The 25,036-nt window shown below is 38.9% G+C and overlaps 1 protein-coding gene across 4 annotated transcripts in view; it reads left to right on the forward strand.

The window, feature by feature from the left end:
• Positions 1 to 25,036, forward strand: part of LOC122801775 (amyloid beta precursor protein) — a 3,200,820-nt gene that overhangs the window by 570,460 nt on the left and 2,605,324 nt on the right. For all 4 annotated transcript variants that reach the window (XM_044071354.1, XM_044071353.1, XM_044071356.1 and 1 more), the window contains exon 2: positions 17,868 to 18,035. In XM_044071354.1, the coding sequence (XP_043927289.1) occupies positions 17,868 to 18,035 (168 nt within the window). The remainder of the gene's footprint in view (positions 1 to 17,867; positions 18,036 to 25,036) is intronic.

Genomic DNA, 25,036 nt, shown 5'->3' on the forward strand with positions numbered 1-25,036 from the left:
CTGCAGACTTTAGAGAAGTAATTATTTTGGACTTGATTTAAATAATTTATTTTCTTAATTATTAAAAAATCCTTTTCATCTAGCCGTTGTGATCTTACTTCACATAAGACCATATCCCTTTAAAATGTTTGTTGGGGATAATCTACTTCCCCATTGTTAGAGTTGACCCCTTAAATAGTCGTATTGACACTTGCTACTTCCTGTTACTTTCTGTATATTAACTAAATATACTTTGCCATTGTGTCCAGAACATTGCTGAAAAGTGTTCCAGGACCAACCCACCTTCCCATTTATCAAAAGATTCAGACCATCACCATCCCTTGCACACACTGTCCATGTCTCCGATCACACCACACCCAACATAAGCATGCATCCTTTTTCTATACTTAGAGTTGGAATTGCATAGGACCAGCTTATTCCTTGGACTAGAGCTAAATATATCCCTCTTGTCAGCCTCTCAGAAAATCAAGAATGCTTATTTATCGTTTACATTGTTTTACAGACTACTACCAGTAAATGATCATAACTTAGCCATTTCCTAAATGTTTTGACTAAAAATTCCATCTCTGAAATCCAGCACTGTGATCTGCCCTATTTGTGAGCATTCCTTTCCCAAAAGTTGTTTTCACAGAATGGCAAAAAGTTGTCTGTCTACAAGATGGACATGAACCTATCTGGAAATACCCCCCTTTATAGTAGTACAACCCAGGTGTTTGTACAGGTCATTGTAGAACCATAAAAAAGGAGAACGCCACCAGTCTTCAAACAGGAAAAAGTTTATTCACCTCTCTCTCTGTAGCTCCTCAGCTAACAAGCCTTCAAGGAGTTAGGACTCTTAACCTCTTCGAGCAAGAAATAAGGACAAAGCCACAAATATTGGGCAGTCAAAGGCCCAAAAATATGGACACATTTTAAATTTTGCTATTCCAAACTTAGAAAGTTGACAGAATAATAGGTTTTGCATTAGCACGAATTCTCTGGAGGATATGAAGTCTGAAACCCATCCTCAATGATTTGCCAGTGGTTTCCAGTAAACCATAATATTATGAGGAAACCGACAAAAACGTGAGGCAACAATCTGGACAGTTGAGGGGTATGGTACAGGTGAGGAGCTGCATTCTGCATACTTTCATGCGGGTGGTTTTACACTCTATCCCTCCTTTCCAAATAGACCAACTGTAAAGTTGCATCACATTGAAGAAGGGGAAAAACTTTTGACACTGTGGTTCTCAGCAAGTTAGCCTGCTTTACTTTAATGTCGCAGTTCAAGGTATAATTATGTAAGGAGAGCATCATAGTAAATGATATGCCGTGCTAACTTGAGTACCCTGAATGTGAATTTCAAAGTTAGTGATAACTGACAATGTTGTGAGATTGCAGTTAATTTTGTGAACATTGTTTATACCTTTTACAATTTTCAGTGTTTTGAGTCACAAGTTTTCAGTATGCACTATGTCGATCCCCTCTTTGTAACTGGCACCGTCGCCTTTCAAGATGCCATTATGCAGTAATTGTGTTATCGTTCATCAGGGGACCTACGTAGAGGATTCTGACTGTCTGGTCCAAAACTCTTGTAAATTAATAGTTATGGCTCTTCTTCTAATGTGGTGCAGATTTGCTTGTAGCTTTGCTTTTAGTTGTTTTGCTTACAGATTTTAACTTATAAGACCCTGAATCACAAAACTGTTACTGTTCAGTTTTGTTCTGTGTGGTATTTCTGCAGCCACTGTTCAAAACTACCCGTACAGTAAGGATGCCTACTTCAGGCGAAATGTGATGTTATGTCTGAGAGGGGTACTAATAAAAGTATGAAGTTCTCAAGAATTTGGAATGTGGCTTAGCAGAACTCATTTGACCATAGTTGGGGATATTTAGCAGGCAAATATTTCTAGAAAAAGAAGAATGAATCTTCTGCAGTGCTTTTTGTGTTTTGACCGAGCAGTGTGGATGTGCTGTAGCAGCTACTGGGTGTGCACAAAACATGCATGCAAAAATGGTCTGCACTGTGAGGCTTTCTCTCATGGTGGCTACTGCAGATGAGGGACATGGGGCATAAAAAGTGATTTGTACCTGGATGATGGCCTTCCCTTAAGCAGTTGTTACCCATAAGGAATGAATGAATTAGTTGGATCGCAGCGGTTCTGTTGAGTGGCAGGCAGCAGAGAGGATAAAACAAAGGAAAAAAGAAAGCGAAGAGAGAAAATATTACAAATCTCAGCGAGAGAAGAGAATAACTGGCCATTTATTTGCAGGGGATTGCCAGGGTAGTATGTAGATCTTACTGTGACATTTACTGCCAAAACAGGTTTGGCATATTGAAGAAGGGAGGTCTATATTTATTGTAGATAATTACTTTTTGCCTATTATGTTTGGTTACTGAAAAGTGACTGTTATAACCTTCCATTACCACCCCCTCACAAGCATGCATGAGCTATCTATCACACACACACACACACACACACACACACACACACACACACACACACACACACACACACAGCAATTTAGCGAGTAACTGTGAGAGAGCATATGTATGGCTTCCAGGTAGGCAACAAAGTGCAGATGATTTAGGACTTTTGCAATGAATTGTTGCACCAGTATTTTCATACCTCAAGCAGACTAAAGATAATTTTTCCTCAGGCAGACAGCAATTGCTGGAGAAATGATAGGAAGGAGAGAGGGAATTAGGAACATGTTTTTGGAGAATGTAATGAGATGGCATATTTTAAAAATTGCCATCTCATTACAGAGTACTTTGCCAGAAATGCTGGAGAAGCAAATGATTTAACTAAAAAAATGATTATTCTGAGCTGGGGTACACAATCTGACTGCTTAGACATTGTGAGGTGTTGCTAAGTTTAATGCTGCTGGCTGCCAAATAGCACTAGAGAATGGAAATCAAAAAGGAAATTCACAAGGGGGGAGCCACCACTGATTCCGGGAATTATCGCCCTATTAACCTGACGAGCCTGGTTGCAAGGCCATGGAATGTATCACCATGGAACTCATAAACAAAGGCATTGGTAACCTCCAAACTCTGGATCCCACCCAGTTCGGGTTTGTGAAAGTCACATCATGCCTCCTGAACCTGATCAACTTCTTTGAGGCAGTCACCAAAGCTGTAGATGAGGGTAAGGTGGTTCACACAGCCTATCTTGACCTCGCCAAGGCTTTCGACATCATCCCCCATTCTGCAATTATAGCTAAACTCACTAAACTAGGTATAAATCCCTACGTCACAAGATGGGTTGCCAACTGGCTCACCTACAGAATCCACACTGTAAAATTTGCAGACTCCAAATCTGACCTCAAACCAGTGACAAATGGAGTACCACAGGGTTCCGTCCTGGGACCTCTCCTGTTTGGTATCTAATTATCTGAAGTACTGGCTAACACAGAAGGCCTCTGGATAATGAAGTTCACAGATGACTGCAAACTAGGAGCCATAGTTAAGTCCCCAAATGATGTGGACATCCTACAGAAGGGCCTTGCTGAGACAGATGCCTGGTGTCAGAGCCATGGCCTCAAGCTCACTGCCAAAAAGTGCAGTGTCATCCCTTTTGGTAAAAACTCTGTACCCATGAACTACCACATAGGCAGCAATCTACTTAACACCAAATGTGTGATAAGAGACCTTGGGACCCAGGTGGACAGTAGTCTCTCCTTTGATAGTTGCATCGCCACAGTAGTTAGGAAGTCCTTCTACGTGGCACACCTCATCATAAAAGAGCTCTCATCCAGGAAAAAAAGAGATCCTTGTTCCCCTCTACTCGACACTCATTAGATCCATTATAGAGTACAATGCCCCTTTTGGAATGTACCTCACAAGACATCCGCTGTAGCTGGAAAGGCCACAGATGTACCTCACAAAGAGGATTACTGGGCTTATTCAAATGCCCTACACTGACCGTCTCAAAAAACTCCAGCTTTACTCCGTAGCATATTGCTTACTCCGGGTGATCTCTGCCTAACATATAAAGCTATGTCAAACCCAGAGCTGTTGGACATGCTACACCTAAAGAAACCCGAATCCATTCGAGCTACACGCTCTAGGGTCCTAAACCTTGTCACCACAGTAAACAGGACATGCTGGAGGGATAGATTCCTGTCCCAGAGACTTCCCATACTCTGGAACAGGCTACCCATCTATGTCGAGCAAAGTTCTTCATTAGCACTCTTCAAGAAAAATCTGGGTGAGTGGATGGGAAATAGGAAATATACCCCGGGGATCACTTCTGTGTGTCTGCTCGACAGTGGCACAGGAAAATAACTTTCTTGGGTGGCATAAGCCAGGGAACCTTGTTGGCTAGGCTTATGTTGACCATTGGGCGGATAGCCTAGTACCTACCTATGAACCTATAAAATCTAAACCAACTGCAAGTGAAGTATTAAATATTGTAAACAAAGTAAAGTAATTTGAGGTTGGTTCTTCAGAAATGGGAAGTAGTAAATTATGTAAAAATACATGCAGACTAAGTCTCAGGAAGAGGAGTGAAGGCAGGATGTGAGCAATTTATGCAGTGTTGAAGTGAATGATAATTCTTTGAACAAAAAAAGAAAACATCTATATTTTTTACTGATTTTGCAATAAGATTACCAGATACCTATCCTTTACAGCAATATTTCAGTGAACTCTATGTCATGTGTAACATGTTAAATGTAAGTCTGCCAAAACATAGAGCTCATGAATGAAAACAGTTGGCGTATAGCCTCTTCAGAAATACTTTAGGGAAAGTACTTCATTGTTGTGTTGTTTCTGCTCTCAGTGTGATGTATTAAACTCATAACCTGAATGAGGCTTGCTTTTGTTCGGTCTACTCCACTTTAAAACTGCATTGTAGGATGCTTATTTGCATTGTGGGTGCAGACGAGGTCAGTGTCACTCAAGAGACTTGACTCAGTTGTTTGTTGTGTCTCTTGAGGATATTTGGTAGTCAGCCTTTATTGTTAGACTTGAGCAACAAGCATTCTCCGAATTAACCCAGGGGATGGTTTGCTGATGTAAAGAAGATGTGGGGCATGTGATCACAACATGAGGAAGCTGCAGCAATGGCCAACGTCTGAAGCACTACAAGACTGACTTGTCTAGTTCTTCGAAGCTGTAAAAGATTGTTCTTAGTCCAGTTGTTTTGTTCTGTTTTGTTTTGTTGAACATGAAAGTCCAAATCTGAATTAACCATTTACACTGAAGACCCAGGGACAAAAGTTGGATCCAGAGTACATTTTTCAACTTCTCATTAGTGCAGATTTAACACATGCATTTATAATTTGAAGAAACAAGAAAAATGGCTCGGGTGGTATTGAAATAAGATTTCATTTGAAAGTCACTTTACAAGTGTTACTTAAGAGAAATTAACAAGTGTATGCAGTAGAATGTGTTAAAGGTTTAAGAATGTGCTCCTATACATCTTATGCGATTAGCTAAATTTAAAACAAACTGTAATAGTATGAAAACAAAAGGATGAACCTGTACGTAAACCACTTGCTAATAGATTATATGCAGTATTTAAAGCAGATATAATTGGGGGATGGAGTCAGAGTGGAGAGTAAATAGTTTTGGTGGTATTTGTAAAGCAGCACCACAAAGCCCATGTAAATACGAGTGTGGGCACTTAAACACTGTTGATATGTCTGTTTACTCAACAAACTCCTTGAATATTAGCACTGCACATGTAAGCCACACACCTGTAAATCTCGGCGTCTGAAGATATTAGGATATTGCACACTGTGGGATGAAGTATATTGTCATGAACTTTGCAGAGTGTCTGTGGTAATGGAGAGTGGAGGGGGAGATGTAATAAGCAGGTAATGCATTGTAGTTAAAATATTAATTGCAGCAATATGTACAGAAGTGTGAGACCATAAACTGGAGAGATTACTGGAGTGCATGCTATCAAGTTGAGTTACTTAAGAAGAATGTTCAAAGGTGCTTTAACAATACGGTAAACCTATCACTGCAGTTTTATTTGCTGTAATTAGTTTTGCACAAATACTGTTAGAAACAGTCCTTGCTGAGTAACAGATTAGTTTTGTTTTAATAAAAACACTCAACAAAAAACTAAATACATTCTCAGATGGACATCTTCAAAAAATTAAGTTTAACTCTCCAGATAGGAACAATTGCCCCAAATCTGCATCTGCAGGCATGGCCTAACCTAAAATGAAGGTTACCCCATGCTAAAGTGCAAGCTACAGCTTGTATTCCTACTTAACACTGGTTGCTGTCTATTCTTTTCTTCTCTTCTCTCTGTTCCCCTTCCAGATATGAAAAAAACAGGCTATATGCTTTCAGAATACATTGTTTTAGCTTAAGAAAAAGTGTAGGGGCTATCTTTAAATAAACTAAATTGTACATTGTTCTGTTAAATGCATTAAAGTGTTCAGACTGCTATTTCTGATTCATGTCCCTTAATTTCAAACTGTTTTTCACTGAACTTGCCACTATACGTTTAATTTCATTTTTGTCAACAAAGAATGCTGAGAACCCTCAAGATTAACATTTTGCACCTGCAGACAGCTCATCTCCATGTAAAAGTAGACAGCAATGACTCTCTGTAAATTTCACTCAGAACAGATTGGGCAGTTGCCTTCGGTTGTAAACTTCTTGACTTCTTTTTTTTAATTCTCCAAATCTTTTGGGTTTTAATACCATGATGGTAATGGACCCCATTCCTAAGTCAAAGTACTATTAAAGTTCATGAAATTAGTATTGTTTCACTCTTTGATGTCAGCCAAAAGTGCTCTTCGCAGTACCCACAATGTGCCCAGTAATGACTCCTGTAATTCATACGGAGTTGCATGTATTGGTAGCGTATCTAAATATGAGTGTAGTCTCATTTTTACAAGGCCAGTTGCTCCTACTACTATTGGAAGTATCTGGGTATCTTTCTTCCACATTGCTCTCATTTCTGTTTGCAAATCCCAATATTTTATGACTTTGTATCTCTCTCTGTCTCTATGCACAGGACACTGTAGTCACTGGATGTGGCAATTTCAATGATCAGTGTTACCTTTGTCTTCTTTTCTTGGACCACTACATCCAGATTTTTAGCATCTATGTTTTGAGCTGTTGGTAATGGATGATACCATGTGATGTAGACTTCATAATTTTCTCTGATGCTTTGTGGCTCATATTTCCAGTGTTTTTCAGCCACTTCAATACCATAATGTTTGTACAATCCCAGTGCAGCAGTCTTGCCACATTATTATGCCTTTCAGTATACAGTCCTTCTGCCATTGGTATGTCAGAACCAGCAATGAGGTGTGCAACTGTTTCCAATTCTGTTTTGCAAAACCTACATTTGTCTGTTTCTCCCACATGTTCAGTGGACATTGTTAACCAACGTGTACGTAGCCCACTATCTTGGGCCGCCAATATTAACCTTTCATCTCTTCGTTTAACTTCACCACTCCTCAACCATTCCTGTATTCATTCCTGATCAACACAAGGTTCTTCCTGAAATTTTCTATCCTTGCAACTATATTTATGCTTTTTACACATTTCTTGCCTTCTCATCTGATCCTTCACCTTATAGTCTTTCTTTTGTTTTTTGGCACATTCATTTGCTGCCTGTTTTTATCTACTTCTGGTTTTATTTCCATTCCTGGTTGACGCCGATATGCTTCTGCTAGATTAAGCAGAGAAGTCATCTTAGATTTATTCTCCTCATGTTTCAAAACTTTCACTACGTTTGGGTCTTGTGAGGTCAGCATATGTGTGGAGTCCCACGATTGCAGATCTATATATATAATCAATTTCAAGGAGGCCCATCCCTCCTTCAAAGCAGGGAATATATAATCTTTGCATGCACTGATATTTATCTTTCTTGTTTTCCTATCTAATCTATCCAACAGTTTTTGGGGCCAGTCAATCACTCCAAAACTGTAAGTCAGGACAGGAAGAGCAAATTGTTTTATAGCTTGGATTTTGTTCCTAGATGTCAGTGCTGTTTTCAGGATTAATTTAAGTCTTCTGAAATATTCCTTACTACGTTTTATTCACATTTGTTCATGTTTTATTGTTGATCCTTCATCAATTCCCAAATATTTATACACTCCTTCTTGCTCAAGTTCTTTTATATCACATTCTTGTCCAAACTTATGTTTTCTTGGTGTTGCAGTTTTCCTGCTTTAAAAGTTGCTTTTGCACATTTATCAAGACCAAATGACATTCTTATATCATCTGAAAAAGTTTTGACAACTTAGTTCCTCATCTGATTATGTATACCGTTTCAAATCATCGACAAAGAGAAGGTGAGAAGTCTTTACACCTTGTTGTTTTCTAGGAGCCAAAGTAAAGCCATGGCCTAAGCGGTTAAGTAGACAGCTTAATGTGTTAAGGGCAAGGGAGAGTAGCAGTGTGACAGAGAGTCACCCTGGAATATCCCCTTTTGAATTTTTATCTCTGGGATAATAATTTGTCCTTTGTCATGGCTTAATTGCAAAGTAGTCTGCCACTGTTTCATGGTCAATGTAATGTAGTCAGTGTAGGATGCATCTTATACATTTTTAAGCACTCTTTTATCCATGAATGTGGGATACTATCAGATGCTTTTTTGTAGGCAATCCATGCCATACTTTAGATTCTTTCCCTTTGTACAGTTCTCCACTATGACATTATTTAACAACGAATGATCCTTTGTTCCATATGACTTTCTTTTATTGCCCTTTTGTTCTACTGCCTTAATTGAGTTTTCTTCTAAAAGACTATAAACTCTGTCGGCATCAATTCCCATATATAGTTTATATGTCGTCGGAAGGCAAGTTATTGATCTATAATTCTTAGGGTAGCTTGCAGGTTCACTCTTGTAGGAGCATTGTTTTTCCTGTTAGCCAGGTTGGTGTCTGTTCAGGTACACATATAAATAATTCATACTTATGGCTAAATCTTCATGCAAAGATGTTATACTTTTAACCAGAGGTTAGGTACTGCATCTGGGCCTGAGGCTTTTCCTAACTTTGTTTCAATCTCTCTGGTTGATACTTCATCCCATTTCATATCCTGTACCTTTAAACTTCTTATTCTTTCTTTTACTTTTTCTTTCCGATTAGCTTCTTATTTATGTTCCACAGGATCTTCATAGATACTTATCCAAAAATTGTCTATTTTTTTAGTTTTTGGTGGTCTTTCAATTCCTTTTATCTTATTTCCCCAATTCTCTATAAAACACTTTTGGGTTATCAATAAATTTCTTATTTTCTACTTTTCCTTTATATTTGTCTATATATCTTCTAAGCTTTTCCACCTGTGCTGAAATTTTTAGTTTATTATTTGTGAGAGTGCAAGATAGATCCTGATCTGTTCTAATACTGCACATTGCTTTTATCACGTCTATCTTTTTGAGTATTCCACTGAAGATTTGCTAATAGAAGAAATTTCTAATGTCTTTGCAGATGTAAGAAACTGCATTTTTCGTGGGTTTTATCATTTTGTGTTATTTTTCAAGCCTTCTTGCTTACAAAAACATTTGTTTAAAGCTTAAGCCAAGGTCATTAACCTAGACATTCAACATTGTAAAAAAAAAAAAAAGGGGGGGGGGGGATATCTGAATCCTACATAAATGTATTCAGTGTGCTTTTACACCCCACCTCCATCCAGCAGCTCAAGATCACAGCATATTAATGTTAAACTTGCTTTGGTCCAGCCTTTCCTCTCATGTTACACTGTAAAGTCTGTATTTCTTACAACTAAAAATGTACTTGTTTGCATTAATATCTTTAACACAGCAGTCAATGAAGAGACTCTCTCACATTTAAAACTGGGCCCCCCGGGGGTTCCCCCTTAGGCACGCCTGGCTGAGGGATCAGAATTTATCTGACCATGTTAAGACAAGGATTTTAGATGCTCCTTTACAATCTGATGTGTTGTTTGGTACTCCTGTTGAGTCAGTCTTAAAAGAAAATGGAAGACAAGGCTAAGTCTATGCAGACTGTTAAAGATTTTTGCAGGTTCAGCCTCCGGGTTTAGTAGAAATTGGCCTACCAAGGGGTGGACGTATCCTTCTTATGATTCCCAGTCTAGGGGTAGGTCTAGACGTGGTAGGGGCAGAGCTCAGGGCTCTTTCAGGCCTAGAACAGGGAGTTCTCCTGCACAGTCTTCGGTGAGGGCAGGGTCAGTCCTTTCGTAAACAGACCCAATGACCTACCTTTTCAGCTGCCAGAGCCTGCTCGTCTGGCAGCACCTTTGGGAGGAAGGTTGGCACTTTTCAAGGAAAATTGGAGTTTAATTACCCAGGACAGATGGGTATTGGACATCATACACCACGGTTACAGGTTTTATTTCCATACCTTGCCTCCTTTCAAAGGCATGCCAGACGTTCCTCCTCAGCAAAGAATAGAGGCTCACAAACAAATTTCTCTGTTGCTTCAAATAGGGGCCATACAGCCGGTCCCTATGCTAGAAGTGGGCCTAGGATTTTATTCTCGCCTGTTCCTAGTACCAAAGAAGGGAACACGTGGAGACCAATTTTGGATTTATCTACCCTCAACACTTATCTGGACATTCCCAAGTTCAAAATGTTGACGTTACAACAGCTTTTACCTCTGCTGGGCAAAGATCATTGGATGGTAACTTTGGATCTCAAGGAGGCTTACCTTCATGTTCCTATCAGACTGAGTTGCAGGAAGTATCTGCTGGCTGGGACTTCTCATTATCAGTTCTCTGCATTGCCCTTTGGCTTATCTACTGCCCAGAGTATTCACGAAGTTCTGGCTCCAGTGATAGCTTTCCTCAGGCTAAAAGGAATACAGATCTATCCTTATTTGGACGATTGCCTGATTCTGGCTCAAGGAAGGACGAGCTTCTTCATCATTTGGAATATGTGATAGCAGTGCTAAGATGCCTGGGGTATTCTGTGAACGAAATAAAGTCCAGTCTAGTACCCTCTCAGGACATGTGCTTTCTGGGTGTAAGACTGAATACAGCATCCCAGATGGCCTTTTTGACCCCGGACAAACAAAAGAATCTTTCCCTTTACTTTCATCAATTGTCTCATCAGTCCAGGCTGACTGCAAGGACAGTCCTTCAAGCCTTGGGGTTCATGGCATCTTGTATTCTGGTGCTTCCCAATGCCAAACTGCATATGAGGAAGTTACAATGGTATCTCAAATGTATGGACACAGCACTGCCAGGATCTGGACACTGTCATTCAAATAATACCTTGCATTCAAAAGGAATTGTTGTGGTGGGCTCAGGAATGTCACCTAAACAAGGGACTCTCTGTGACCCGGCCAGAGGCTAGTCAGATTCTAATGACAGATGCCTCAGACAAAGCTTGGGGAGCTCATCTGAATGGAAAGTGGATACAAGACAAGTGGCCTGCCAGACTACAACATCTACATATCAACTTGAAGGAGATGTTAGCAGTCCAGTTTGCATTAATAGCTTTCAAGGATTTACTTCTTCCAGGGCAGGTGTTGATTCTAACAGACAACACAACTGTCATGTGGTACATCAACAAGCAGGGGGGAACACATTCTTATCCTCTATGCAGGCAAGCAATGATTTTGTGGGAGACTGCTCTCAGTTTACAACTAAATCTTCAGGCAAGGTTTCTGCCGGGAGCACAGAACTCCTTAGCAGATGTGTTAAGCAGACAAATCATGGATCCCCACGAGTGGAAATTGGATCCTCATGTATTTCAGAAATTGACAGTGTCATGGGGAACTCCAGACATAGATCTGTTCGCTTCTCCACTAAACCACCAACTGCCAAAGTTTTACATGAAAAGGTTTCATCCCACAGCTTGGAAAGTGGATGCTCTTTCTTTCAATTGGAGCAATCTTCATGTGTACGCCTTTCCACCTCTGCCTCTCCTCCCAAAAGTACTACTCAAGGCCAGACAGGACAAACCAAGGATGATTTTGATAGCTCCAGATTGGCCTCGACAGCATTGGTACCCATTACTGAGAAGCCTGGTACGGGAGCCTCCATGGCCTTTGCCTTCGATTCCACACCTGTTGTCTCAGGAGGACAGTCATTTGCTCAATGTCAAGCTTCACTCTCTTCACCTAACAGCCTGGCATATTCTGTTTTGAACCATAGTGGGTCTCACCTTTCACAGCGAGTTTTGAATGTTATTTTGGAAGCTAGAAGGCCTAGTACAAGGAAAGTGTACGCAGATAAATGGAAGAGATTTTTATTTTGGAGTGCAGCAAAGGATTTTGATGTTTCTGAGCCTAATTTAAGTGTGGCTCTTCAATATCTTACTGAGTTACTGGACAAAGGTTTGTCCTTCTCTTCTATTAAGGTTCATGCTGCAGCAATTTCGGCTCACTATGATTGTGACCCACCATTGTTTTCTCATCCTTTGTTTAAGCAGTTTCTTAGAGGGGCAAAGAATATAAGACCCCCACGTAGAGCTCCTACTCCTGCTTGGGATCTCAATTTTGTGTTGGAGAAACTCACTCTACAACCTTTTGAGCCTGCAGCTACTACCGAGTTGAAATATTTATCATGGAAGACTGCTTTTTTGTTGGCCATTACCTCTGCAAGAAGGGTTTCTGAGCTGCAGGCCCTTATGGCGGTTGAGCCTTTCTTAATTTTCCATAAGGATAGGGTATCTTTACCTACTAATCCTTCCTTTATGCCTAAAGTGGTTTCTAGTGTGGCTTTAAACCAAACTATTCATTTGCCTACTTTTTATGCAAATCCCCAAAATAAAGGGGAAAAGATTTTGCACACTTTAGATGTACACAGGCGGTTGCGATATTATTTGGACAGAACTAAAGGGTTCAGGCAGTCTCAGCAGTTATTTGTTTCTTTTGCTTTGAGTTCTCAGGGCAAGCCTGTGTCAAAACAAACTATTTCTAAGTGGATTGGGTTTTGCATTGCTTTCTGTTATTCCCATCATGGCAAGGAGATTCCAGCTGGGATTAGGCCTCATTCCACTAGGGCTACTGCCACTTCAACAGCTTTTGAGGGGTGGCAACTTCAAAGATATTTTGGAGGCAGCTACTTGGAGTTCAGTGCATACTTTCTCTAGGCATTATCACCTTCCACTTTATTCTAAATCTAGGGCTGGTTTTGCCACTGCTATTTTGCAGGGCATTTTGGCAGCTCCTGCTTCCTTATAGTTTTGCCATCCTCCCTTACCTCTGCTTTGGGATTCTACCCAAGTGTAAGGACTGCAGCAATGTGAGATGAAGAACATAGTACAGTTTTGTACCTACCATAAATGTAGATGTTCGAAGATCCACATTGCTGCAGTCCAATTTACCCTCCCTCCTTCCCCTCTGTAGTTAGAGGCGGTTGTGTGGGTTGGGTTGTCAATATGGTGTATATTGTATATATTGTACATATTTTTAGTGCTAGGGTGGTTGGTTGGTTGTTTGCTGTCTTTTGGTTTTGACCTTTCTTTTTAGGGTCTTCTGACATCTGGGGCAAGAAAAGACTGAGGATATGACGTCGGTCATGCGCATTTGTACCCTGACGTCCTGATGTCAGTCAAATGCGCCTTGACCGACGTCAGCCTTATACTTTGATATTCGGGCCGACCGAGGACAGCGGACTACCCAAGTGTAAGGACTGCAGCAATGTGGATCTTCGAACATCTACATTTATGGTAGGTACAAAACTGTACTTTTCTTCCACATGTTCAGTGGACATTGTAAACCAATGTGTACGTAGCCCACTATCTTGGGCCGCCAATATTAACCTTTCATCTCTTCGTTTAACTTCACCACTTCTCAACCATTCCTGTATTCATTCCTGATCAACACAAGGTTCTTCATGAAATTTTCTATCCTTGCAACTATATTTATGCTTTTTACACATTTCTTGGCTTCTCATCTGATCCTTCACCTTATAGTCTTTCTTTTGGTTTTTGGCACATTCATTTGCTGCCTGTTTTTATCTACTTCTGGTTTTATTTCCATTCCTGGTTGACGCCGATATGCTTCTGCTAGATTAAGCAGAGAAGTCATCTTAGATTTATTCTCCTCATGTTTCAAAACTTTCACTACGTTTGGGTCTTGTGAAGTCAGCGTATGTGTGGAGTCCCACGATTGCAGATCTATACATATAATCAATTTCAAGGAGGCCCATTCCTCCTTCAGAGCAGGGAATATATAATCTTTGCATGCACTGATATTTATCTTTCTTGTTTTCCTATCTAATCTATCCAACACTTTTTGGGGCCAGTCAATCACTCCAAAACTGTAAGTCAGGACAGGAAGAGCAAATTGTTTTATAGCTTGGATTTTGTTCCTAGATGTCAGTGCTGTTTTCAGGATTAATTTAAGTCTTCTGAAATATTCCTTACTACGTTTTATTCACATTTATTTATGTTTTATTGTTGATCCTTCATCAATTCCCAAATATTTATATACTCCCTCTTGCTCAAGTTCTTTTATATCACATTCTTGTCCAAACTGATGTTTTCTTGGTGTTGCAGTTTTCCTGCTTTAAAGGTTGCTTTTGCACATTTATCAAGACCAAATGACGTTCTTATATCATCTGAAAAAGTTTTGACAATTTAGTTCCTCATCTGATGGTGTATACCGTTTCAAATCATCGACAAAGAGAAGGTGAGAAGTCTTTACGCCTTGTTGTTTTCTAGGAGCCAAAGTAAAGCCATGGCCTAAGCGGTTAAGTAGACAGCTTAATGTGTTAAGGGCAAGGTAGAGTAGCAGTGTGACAGAGTCACCCTGGAATATCCCCTTTTGAATTTTTATCCCTGGGATAATAATTTGTCCTTTGTCATGGCTTAATGGCAAAGCAGTCTGCCACTGTTTCATGGTCAATGTAATGCAGTCAATCATTGTAGGATGCATCTTATACATTTTTAAGCACTCTTTTATCCATGAATGTGGGATACTATCAGATGCTTTTTTGTAGTCAATCCATGCCATACTTTAGATTCTTCCCCTTTGTACAGTTCTCCACTATGACTTTATTTAACAACGAATGATCCTTTGTTCCATATGACTTTCTTTTATTGCCCTTTTGTTCTACTGCCTTAATTGAGTTTTCTTCTAAAAGACTATAAACTCTGTCGGCATCAATTCCCATATATAGTTTATATGTCGTCGGAAGGCAAGTTATTGATCTATAATTCTTAGGGTAGCTTGCAGGTTCACTCTTAAGTAGGAGCATTGTTTTTCCTGTTAGCCAGGTTGGTGTCTGTTCAGGTACACATATAAATAATTCTTACTTATGGCTAAGTCTTCGTGCAAAGATATTATACTTTTAACCAGAGGTTAGGTACTGCATCTGGGCCTGAGGCTTTCCAATTAGAGGCTTTGTTTCAATCTCTCTGGTTGTTACTTCATCCCATTTCATATCCTGTACCTTTAAACTTCTTATTCTTTCTTTTACGTTTTCTTTCCGATTAGCTTCTTATTTATGTTCCACAGGATCTTCATAGATACTTCTCCAAAAATTGTCTATTTTTTTAGTTTTTGGTGGTCTTTCAATTCCTTTTACCTTATTTCCCAATTCTCTATAAAACACTTTTGGGTCATCAATACATTTCTTATTTTCTACTTTTCCTTTATATTTGTCTATATATCTTCTAAGCTTTTCCACCTCTACTGAAACTTTTAGTTTATTATTTGTGAGAGTGCAAGATAGATCCTGATCTGTTCTAATACTGCGCATTGCTTTTATCACGTCTATCTTTCTGAGTATTCCACTGAAGATTTGCTAATAGAAGAAATCTCTAATGTCTTTGCAGATGTAAGAAACTGCATTTTTCGTGGGTTTTATCATTTTGTGTTATTTTTCAAGCCTTCTTGCTTACAAAAACATTTGTTTAAAGTTTAAGCCAAGGTCATTAACCTAGACATTCAACATTGTAAAAAAAAAAGGGGGGGGGGGATATCTAAATCCTACATAAATGTATTCAGTGTACTTTTACACCCCACCTCCATCCAGCAGCTCAAGATCACAGCATATTAATGTTAAACTTGCTTTGGTCCAGCCTTTCCTCTCATGTTATACTGTAAAGTCTGTATTTCTTACAACTAAAAATGTACTTGTTTGCATTAATATCTTTAATACAGCAGTCAGTGAAGAAGACTCTCCCACATTTAAAATGCCCTTTACTATTTATTATGCAAAACTGTTTTACTATATATAACATGTAGATTATATTATGAAATGCTTTGTGCAAATACTAATAAGAACAAAAATGGTTTTAATTACAGTTGCTTGTTTCCTCTTAGTGCCTTTCTAAACATTAATGACATAACGTGGTGTGTATGCTTTGCAGTCTACCCACAAGTTTAACAGTCAACAAAAGTCCAGTCTTTCTCAACCACTTTTTCTTGCAAAACCATATTTCACAGATTTGGTTAATGCTTTATAATCTCCCATTTTTTCACTGATTTTAGTGTTAAGTCTTCCTGTTCATTTCCATCTTCAAGCACCAGACTCTTGTTCAAGTCCAAGGTACTCCTGATTTTTCTAGTTAACCTCTGCATTTTTTTTTCTGTCTCTCAAACCATTTCCTTAGGAACATTGGAAAAGGTATTAGTGGCAAAGTCTGTTTATGAACTTTGTCGCAATAATGAGAACAGAATCCTGTTCTAATTGCTGGTGCACTTTTTGTTGGATAAACCTTTTTATTTCCTCAGTAGTGTATTCTGCCTCAAAATGTCTTTGATCTTCCAGATAAAAGATATTCTGAAGATAGCTGGATATAGCAGCTTGAATCTCACACCTGCCTTTTGACATTCCCTGATTGCTGGGATACATTTGCTTCTTTTCTTACTGGTGCACAGTTTTCTCTATGAGCTTCTAACTGCACCATTTTTGAAACAACTTTTCTTGAGAAATCGCATACTTGGCTAGCCTTTTCAACCTCTGATTTTTTTTTTCCAGTTTTATCAGTTCATCTGAATAGCTAGTTAAATCTTCTTCTAGTTTTCCAGCCTTTTGTTATTTGAGTTGATAGCATCCTTCAGTGTTTCATTTATTTTCATCAGCCCTGAGTACATGTGATTTATTTTTTTCCTCTAAATTACTGAAAGCCATTTCTTGTACCAAAGCTGACGCTTGAACTGTTTTTTGCTGAACAGCCGCAGGATTCTTCCCAGCCAGTGTTTTCTCTTCACCTTTTCTGGTTAATTTTCTTTTAGGTTCTCTAAATTTCTTCTTTGCTGGCATCCGGGCTGTGTACTTACTACCCAGTAACAATATCACTGGCTTATATTTCTGAGTTTCTTTTTTCACATGGAAGAACTGAAATTAAGCTGATGAAGTTGAGTAACAGATTAGTTTAAAACATTTGCATATTGTTCCACTTCTTATACAGAAGACATTTTTAAATAATACATTTTGTTTGTCAGTAGTTCAGCTGTTCCAACCTGCTGCACTTCATTCTCATGATTTTATAGAAAAAGTTTATTGTAATTCTACTTTTATTTGTTCTCTTGAAGCTGTTAACCACGTAAACAGCTTCAAGACAACAAATAAAAAAACACTGAAGCTCTTAACTATGCAAACCTTATTTTTATATAAAAAGTGTTACTTTCTGTCAAAGCATGTGCTATGATAAAAACACATGTCCTATCAGACAGTTGATTTTGAGTCTCTCTTTAGAGCTGTAGGTGGAAAAAATACAATTTGCTGTCCAAACTGTTGAAGTCTGTTTGGTGGTTAGATTTTGCTGATGTATTTTATAGCCAACAGGAAGATAGACCACTTTTCGTACAGGGGGTGGTAGTAAATGTTGTCATAGTAATTATTCATATTAAAGGGGTATACTTTAACACTGTACTGTTTTTTTAAAGGAATTAAAGCCATGAGCACATATGTTGTTCGATTTTGTTGTCCAACACTTTATTCACTGTTGTGCATTGTAGCAAGTGTGATTATAGCACTTACTTTGTCGATGTACTTTTGACAATGTATTCTTTGTTATCAGGTGCCTGCTGATGGAAGTACTGGTCTGCTAGCTGAGCCACAGGTGGCTATGTTTTGTGGGAAACTCAACATGCATATGAATGTCCAGAATGGAAAGTGGGAATCAGATCCATCAGGGACCAAGGACTGTATTGAAACGAAGGAAGGAATTCTGCGCTACTGTCAAGAGGTAAGAAAACTTTAAAATATTTTCATCCTTTTTCATATTTTGTGTATACTGTTGACATACAGCATTCTGCCCTTGTAGGCCAGCATGAAGTAAGCAGGATGTTAGCTACATATGAAGTGGAACAATGCTGCTTTGGAAAAAGGCCGCAGCCTAAAGTTGTAGAACCTCAGGTCACAGTTTGATTAATCTAAGAAACAATGGATACATTAAAAATTCACCCAGTTTTTAAAAATAAAAGTGACATATTCAAGAAATTGTTAACATCAATAAAACTAAGACACCATCATTCTTCCATAACCAATACACAACAACCCTGATATAAAACTAGCCAACTCTGGGTAATTATCCATTAATAAAGAATCATACAGTATGGATTTTTACATTTTACAAAACCTATCAATGGATAATATCAAGACCCTATTAAAAGCAAGTAATAAATACAACTTAATAATTAAACAAATCTTATACTTGGTTATCAAACTGACTACAGATATCACAGTAAATGAGCAAGATATCAAATTAGCACAACAAATTCAAAAGATGCTTTTATACAAAAAAAAAAATGCCCTCAAACATTTATAAATTAATAACTAAAATTACGTTTCAAAATACAGTTCTGTTTTCAAAATATTGGGATGAAAAAAGTAGTAACATGACAGCAGACCAGAAGGAGTCAGCCATTGAAAACACCATGAAATTAACACCTTTTAAGAAACTAATCTACATTCCGATCATGATCTTTAATAATGCGTATCATACAGCTGTCCATCTCAACAGATTTAATCCATCTAATTCACCATATTGTCCTTTTTGTCTCAATAAAGAAGCAGACATCCTTCATATTTTCTGGAGCTGCAAAAAGGTTTATAAATTGTGGTGCTCATTAAGATTCCTGCTAGAAAAAAGTAGGTTACTCGTAGTCTACTCTGTCATGAGAAACAGCAATGTTACATATTTTTTACGGGCACAACATAATAATACTATGTATCCTATTAAAATCTTACATAGCTAAAAACTGGTTGGACAGATCCAAGCTTACTTGGACGGAGTGTAAAAACATGGCCAAAAACATATATTGGCTAAGAAACTTTATACAAAAAGTCAAAAGAACCTAGCATACTACCAAAACTATTGTAAAACCTTGATTGATATTTTATCATGAATGGTAAAATATGTTAAAGACACATACAGACCTTAAATATATTCTCTAGTCAAGAGTAGTAACAACTTGAATCAAGGTGACAACTTTGTTGTATATATGTATATACAGTATAGGTAGCTTAGTTTTTTGTGTGTTTCTGTATTGGTGTTAAGTTTCAGGACCATTTCTTATTGTTTTACCAGTATGTGCAGGTAATTTGTTACTTTAAAATCTTACCTCTTGATTGAGCCGCAAACATAATCTCAACTTTAAGGTACTTCTTTGCTGTAGATTCTATTCTAAATTGAAGTATGTTTTATCAAAATATCTAAATGTCTAGTTTTAATAATCTGCTCATATTGTGTAAACTGTTAACATCAGCAGTTTTTTGTTCTGATTTTTGTTTTGATATTATGGAAAATAAAAAGACATTTGAAAAAAACAAACAAGGGATAACACAATAGAAATTAGTAATGGTAATGGCATAGATTGATAGCTGAGCTAAGGAACCATTTCATGTGCAGTTTGTATCAAAGGAATGTTGCTGTCAGTGTTAGCAAATGGACATGGAAAAACAACCTGTGATGATAGTGGTCAGTAGCTTTCCAGATCAATGCAGTAACTGCTCAGTGGTGACACTGGGTTAAAAACTCAAATCATACAGTTGTTTGTTAATGTGGTAGGTATGTTGGTTCACAGGTCATTTATGATACAGACACAGAGGCACACTGATATAGCATGACAGGCTACCTTAAGTGGAATAGATTGAAGAAACAAGCTGCTGGAAACATTGAAAGCTTTATCAATACAATAGGTAAGGTTAGAACCCAATCTTAGTGAGGATGTGTCAGGCTGCAGTGATGATTACAGTTTCATTAGGTGGTTGTTACAGAGGCAGTCTGTCTTTTACAGAATCGGATCTTTTTTTTTCTTATGCTTTTTCTCGCATAGGTACCTACTGACCATTAGTTCACTCATTCTCCTTACAAAGAGAGATGATCTGGGAGGCCATCATTCATGCAGCTAGCAAGGTCTTTTCTGTTGGGTAAGCCCACACTTTCTTAGCTAATGTGGGTGTCTGCCTCACTGTGAGGGCCTCCTGTGCACTGCTTTTGCATACAATGCTCCCACTCATATATTAATAAGGGCTGCTGTCACCACCTTGGTACACCAAGATAATTTGTCTGTTTGCAGCAGTTTTCCCTACAAGGTCCGCTTGCAAGTATTAAAGCTACTATCAGATTACTGCTCATTTCCCCAAGTAGGTGAGCTGGAATTTGCTGATCACTTCTACCCTCACCTATATGGCTCTTCAGGCACCTGAGGCTCTAATGGAAGCTAGGCCATAGTCAGTGCTTTATCCATGTATTCCACAGAGCTGGTTCTAACCAAACCAAATTTTGATCATTTTGACACCCAGGGCAAGCACTTAATGAAGTACATGGAAGACTTGTGTACAGAATGTGCAGTGTAGGAAAGCCTGTGCCTGACCACAATTTTCCAGTACTTTGTGGATCTGACTTTGAGACTGTCAAAAGTAGGGAATAGTTAAGATTTCCTAATAATATCCTTGTCCCTATGCTCGAGGGATTTTTGCCTCTACTATTGCCCCACTCCCTGTCATCACACTCTGAGGTAGGACAGCATGGCTAGGTCCTGTGTACTAGTCACTTCTTGTCTGCCACTTGAACAATTCTTATCTCTGTAAGTTCATTATGGAAAAGATCCCATGTTCAGTGGTTAAGGAATTCAAGCATTTTGGGCGTTACTGCAACTGCCAGCTTATGAGTTGTGATCCACCCAAGCACCTTATATTGCTCAAAAAAAGAAAACATCAAAAACTGCTGCAAGTTTCAGCTCTGATGGCATAGAGGAATAAAGCTGTAACTGTGGCCCAAGCAGTTAGAGTTCTGTTAGAAGCTTGGTAACCTGTTGCAGTTGACAAGGTAGATAAAGGAATGATGAGACATTACCTGCTGACCATCTCAAGGGGCAGGGGGAGGGATGATGTATTGACAGGGCAGGTCCACTTTTTTAGTCCTAAAAGGTTGTAGTATTGGGCAAGTGGATGGTTATTGTAGGTGCCATCAACCTAGGGCTTGGAGTGGGGATGCTCACAAGGCCATGCCTCATTACTTAGCCTTCGTAAATGATGTCATCAACTAAAAAAAAAAGAAAAAGGGGGGACAGGGCCAGCCACAGAATTCCACCTACCTGGACAAACTGTAGTGGTGACTGCCCGACCTGTTCACCCTCCCATGAGCAAACCAGCACTTGCCAATTCATGGTAGTCAGCAAATTACTCCAACTCAGAATGTCATCAAGACTCCTAAGATTAATACCATTGACTGGAGGAAAGAGTGCTTACAGCAGGGTGGCTTGCTGCCACAGAAAGCAACCTACCTTACACACAGTACAGATGTGCAAACAAAAAAGGGGGGAGGGCTGTTAATCCTAGTGATTAAGCTGAGCTGCTTGCCTGGACACAGAAGGTAGAAAAGTTGCAAGCATACTTAACTTCAGGATGACCATGGTTGAGAATGCACAAAAAAAGGGATCAGCAAGAATGTTCCTCATATAATCCCAGTCTAGTTCTAGAAAAGGAATGGGAGAGTAGACATTGGTGACCACCTCTTTTAGGTAAGCCTACTCTACAAGTAGCTTTGCATGCTGCCAGGTCCTTCACATTGTTCAAGTAGTGGAGCTTTGCCATTTAGTCAAAGGTAAGAGATGCTGCACTGGAAGCCATCTTGGAAAATGTGTCCCTAGGTGTCCACATTTCTTTGCTTCTTTCAGTTAGCTAGAGCATGAATGCTTATGGCTTGTCTCCACAGAGCTGCCCTTCAGTACCCTGAGTTTATGCTTAGTAGATTTTTTGACTGACTGCTCTCCCCAAACCTCCCCTGAGTGCAGCACGTCTTGTCAGTACAGACTGAGGATGGTCTGTTCTGTTCTTCCACAATAACAGGGCCAAGATGGAAGACGGAGGCACTGGATGTATACAAGTTGTTTTGATGTCCGAAGGTACAGTTTTAAAGGAATGTGGTCAACCGGCATTAAGTCTGTTTTACAGGGCTTTTCAACACAGTGCCGATTCCAGTAATTTTCTAGGTGCTGCAGTCCATCTCCTGGCTTCCAGAGCTTTCTGTTGTATTCTTGACCCCATGTGTGGTGATTAACCATGAGCCTGTGTGTTTCAGAGCTAAGGTCAAAGGAGGTTATCCCACTGTGACCTGAAAAAGCAGATGTGAGAGACTCTGACCCTTCTCTCTGAAACAGATGGTAACAATTAGACCTCCCTGCCCTGTTGCACTCCCCTAAGTGAGTCCCTCCCTTGGAGAAATGCTAAGTCTGAAGAAGTTCCTCATAGAATTGAATGTGGCCTGTTAATTTCCTGCATTAATGTCTAAAAAGATTATCTGGGGAAAGTTGCAGACAAGCCTGGAGTCATCTCAGTTTGTCCTCAGCTATGCTATTTTTGCAGCCTGGAAGCATCGAGGTTACACTGTAATCCCAAGAAAGCAGGCGGCCTCTAGCCCCAAGCAGAATAGAGCAAAATTCTCACTAAGCACCCGAGGGCAGACTCCTCCATGATCTTTTCAGTCCCTCATAGTTCCCGGAGACATCTGTACCTTTCCCACTTATTGATTTATATGGAGTCCACGGGTTTGGGCATGGTAGACAAGAGAATGTACTCTTCTAAGACGTTGCATTAAATCTGTCAAATTATTTCACTGACAAGGTTTTAAGTCATGTCTGATAGATTAGACACTGGACAATCTATCGGTTCTTTCTGTTGCTGAAGTCGGGGAAGAGCTGGCTAGGACTTCTTTAGTGGCCTTCATTGTAGCCCGTGGTCATTTTGACTGTGCCAGTGGTATGGCTAAAGCAACAGGCCTGGCTGTCTGGCTGCAGAGGGCAGAGGTGCCAGATTTAAGGACTTAGGGATGAAGTTAAGCAAGCTGTTCTGGATTCCACTTTCCACTGAGAAGTCATCTCAGAAAAGCGGAGAGTTCCCTGTACTCCTATGATGAGTATACTCATCAATGTCTTTAAACCGGTATTTCCCAAACCATGTAAAGATAAGATGTATGTATGTCCTATGTTCTGATTTGTATCTGTGCCATGATAAAAGTGAGGGTTAACGTTTAAAAATTTTACATAAAAATGTCTCTTTTGCATCCTTTCCAAATCTAGTCCCACTTTTAGTATTTCTTTTCTTGATGAAATGCATTAGAACTCCAGTTGCTGTCACCATATTAGTTTTGGTGTTTATTAAAAAAAAAAAAAAGGAAAATTAACATAATATTTATTTTGCACATTATTATAGTGCCAACTGCCATTTACATCTGAGGCTAGATCCCTGTATCAAAAAAAGCACATGAGACTGCAGCTTCACAGTCACATCTGTGCACTCCAAATCTGTATGTAAATACAGCCAACCTGGAGTTGCAGAGTCTTGTATGTGTAGCTCCCCCATCAGATCTGTTTCATGTAATGCAAAAAGCTCTACAGATGCAAATTATTTTAACCAAGATTTGCAGATTTGCTGCTGGTACCACTACAACAAAACAGGTCAGGCAAATATCTCTGCAAAAGGTATTCAGGAAGAACAATTTTCCGTAGTAACATGTATGTGCTACAGGTGTTTGTGGGTATGCACATAAAAGGAAGAAGTATGATGGAGATCTCCAGTGTGTCTAGAGTCGTATGTAATTATGACCCTTGAAGGTGAGACAGCTTGTGTGGGTGTGTTTATATATATATATATATATATATATATATATATATATATATATACACACACACACACACACACACACACACACGTGGTGTGCATCTGCAAGAAAGATATAGAGGTCACTGGACAGGATAAAAATCTGTGTGTGTGTGTGTGTGTGTGTGTGAGGAAAGTCACTGAAAATGTGTTGAAACATCCCAGCTGTTCCTGAATTCACAGAGTATCTTTAATTATATCGTTTTTTTTTGTTGTATGCTTATAAAGTAAAAAAAAAAAAAAAAAAAAAAAATGTTTTTCATACAAATCATTGAGGACTGCAATCACTTTTTGCCAAGAAGTTGAGAGCTTGGCAAAGTATTGAGGGCTGTAGTCACTAAGTAATGTCAGGCAGTGGATTAAAGTGTGTGTGTGTGTGTGTGTGTGTGTGTGTGTGTGTGTGTGTGTGTGTGTGTCTGTGTGTGTGTATCTGTGTAGATGGATGTACAGGTCTCAAACCTTCTTGATGTCATCTCATATTTTTGGTACATTCCTCATCAAGTATGTGGTTTTCAGGCACTTTGTATTTGTGGATAGTTAAACCATCACTTTATAGTTTACCGAGCTCGAGTAACTGAAATGTGTTTGTACACTATGAATATAATGAAATATTTTAAATATTTTTATTACTAATTCAAACGAGGAGTCTGATATTGGTCTGTTAGGGAGGCAGTCAAAGCAGTTTATTAGATCAGAAAGGACAATAAGAGAAGCTGTGTATGATAAACATATCCAGTGATATAACTGTTTGTTTTACATGCAAAATGTTAAGAATATTTTAATAATTTTTAATATATAAACTGAATATGATATGATCGTATTGGGGCCTGCACAAGTGATGGTTGTTACTAATAACATACATTAGTATATTGCAGGTAATGTTGCATTATTAAGAATAATAGTGTACTGGAGCATTATGTGCAGGGGAGTGATTGCAGTGTGTGTTAAAAAATGGTACTTTCACACTTGGGTAAGAAAAACAGTTTGGCATATAACTTTTTATTTGATATGCACTTTAGTCCTATTAGCATTTATTCCAATATTCACAGTAACATCTTTTGAACACTAACTCGGGGGTTTCAG

The sequence above is a fragment of the Protopterus annectens genome, chromosome 5.part0 (genome assembly GCF_019279795.1).
Source record: "Protopterus annectens isolate FY-2018-M chromosome 5.part0, PAN1.0, whole genome shotgun sequence".
Taxonomy (NCBI): Eukaryota; Metazoa; Chordata; order Ceratodontiformes; family Protopteridae; genus Protopterus; species Protopterus annectens.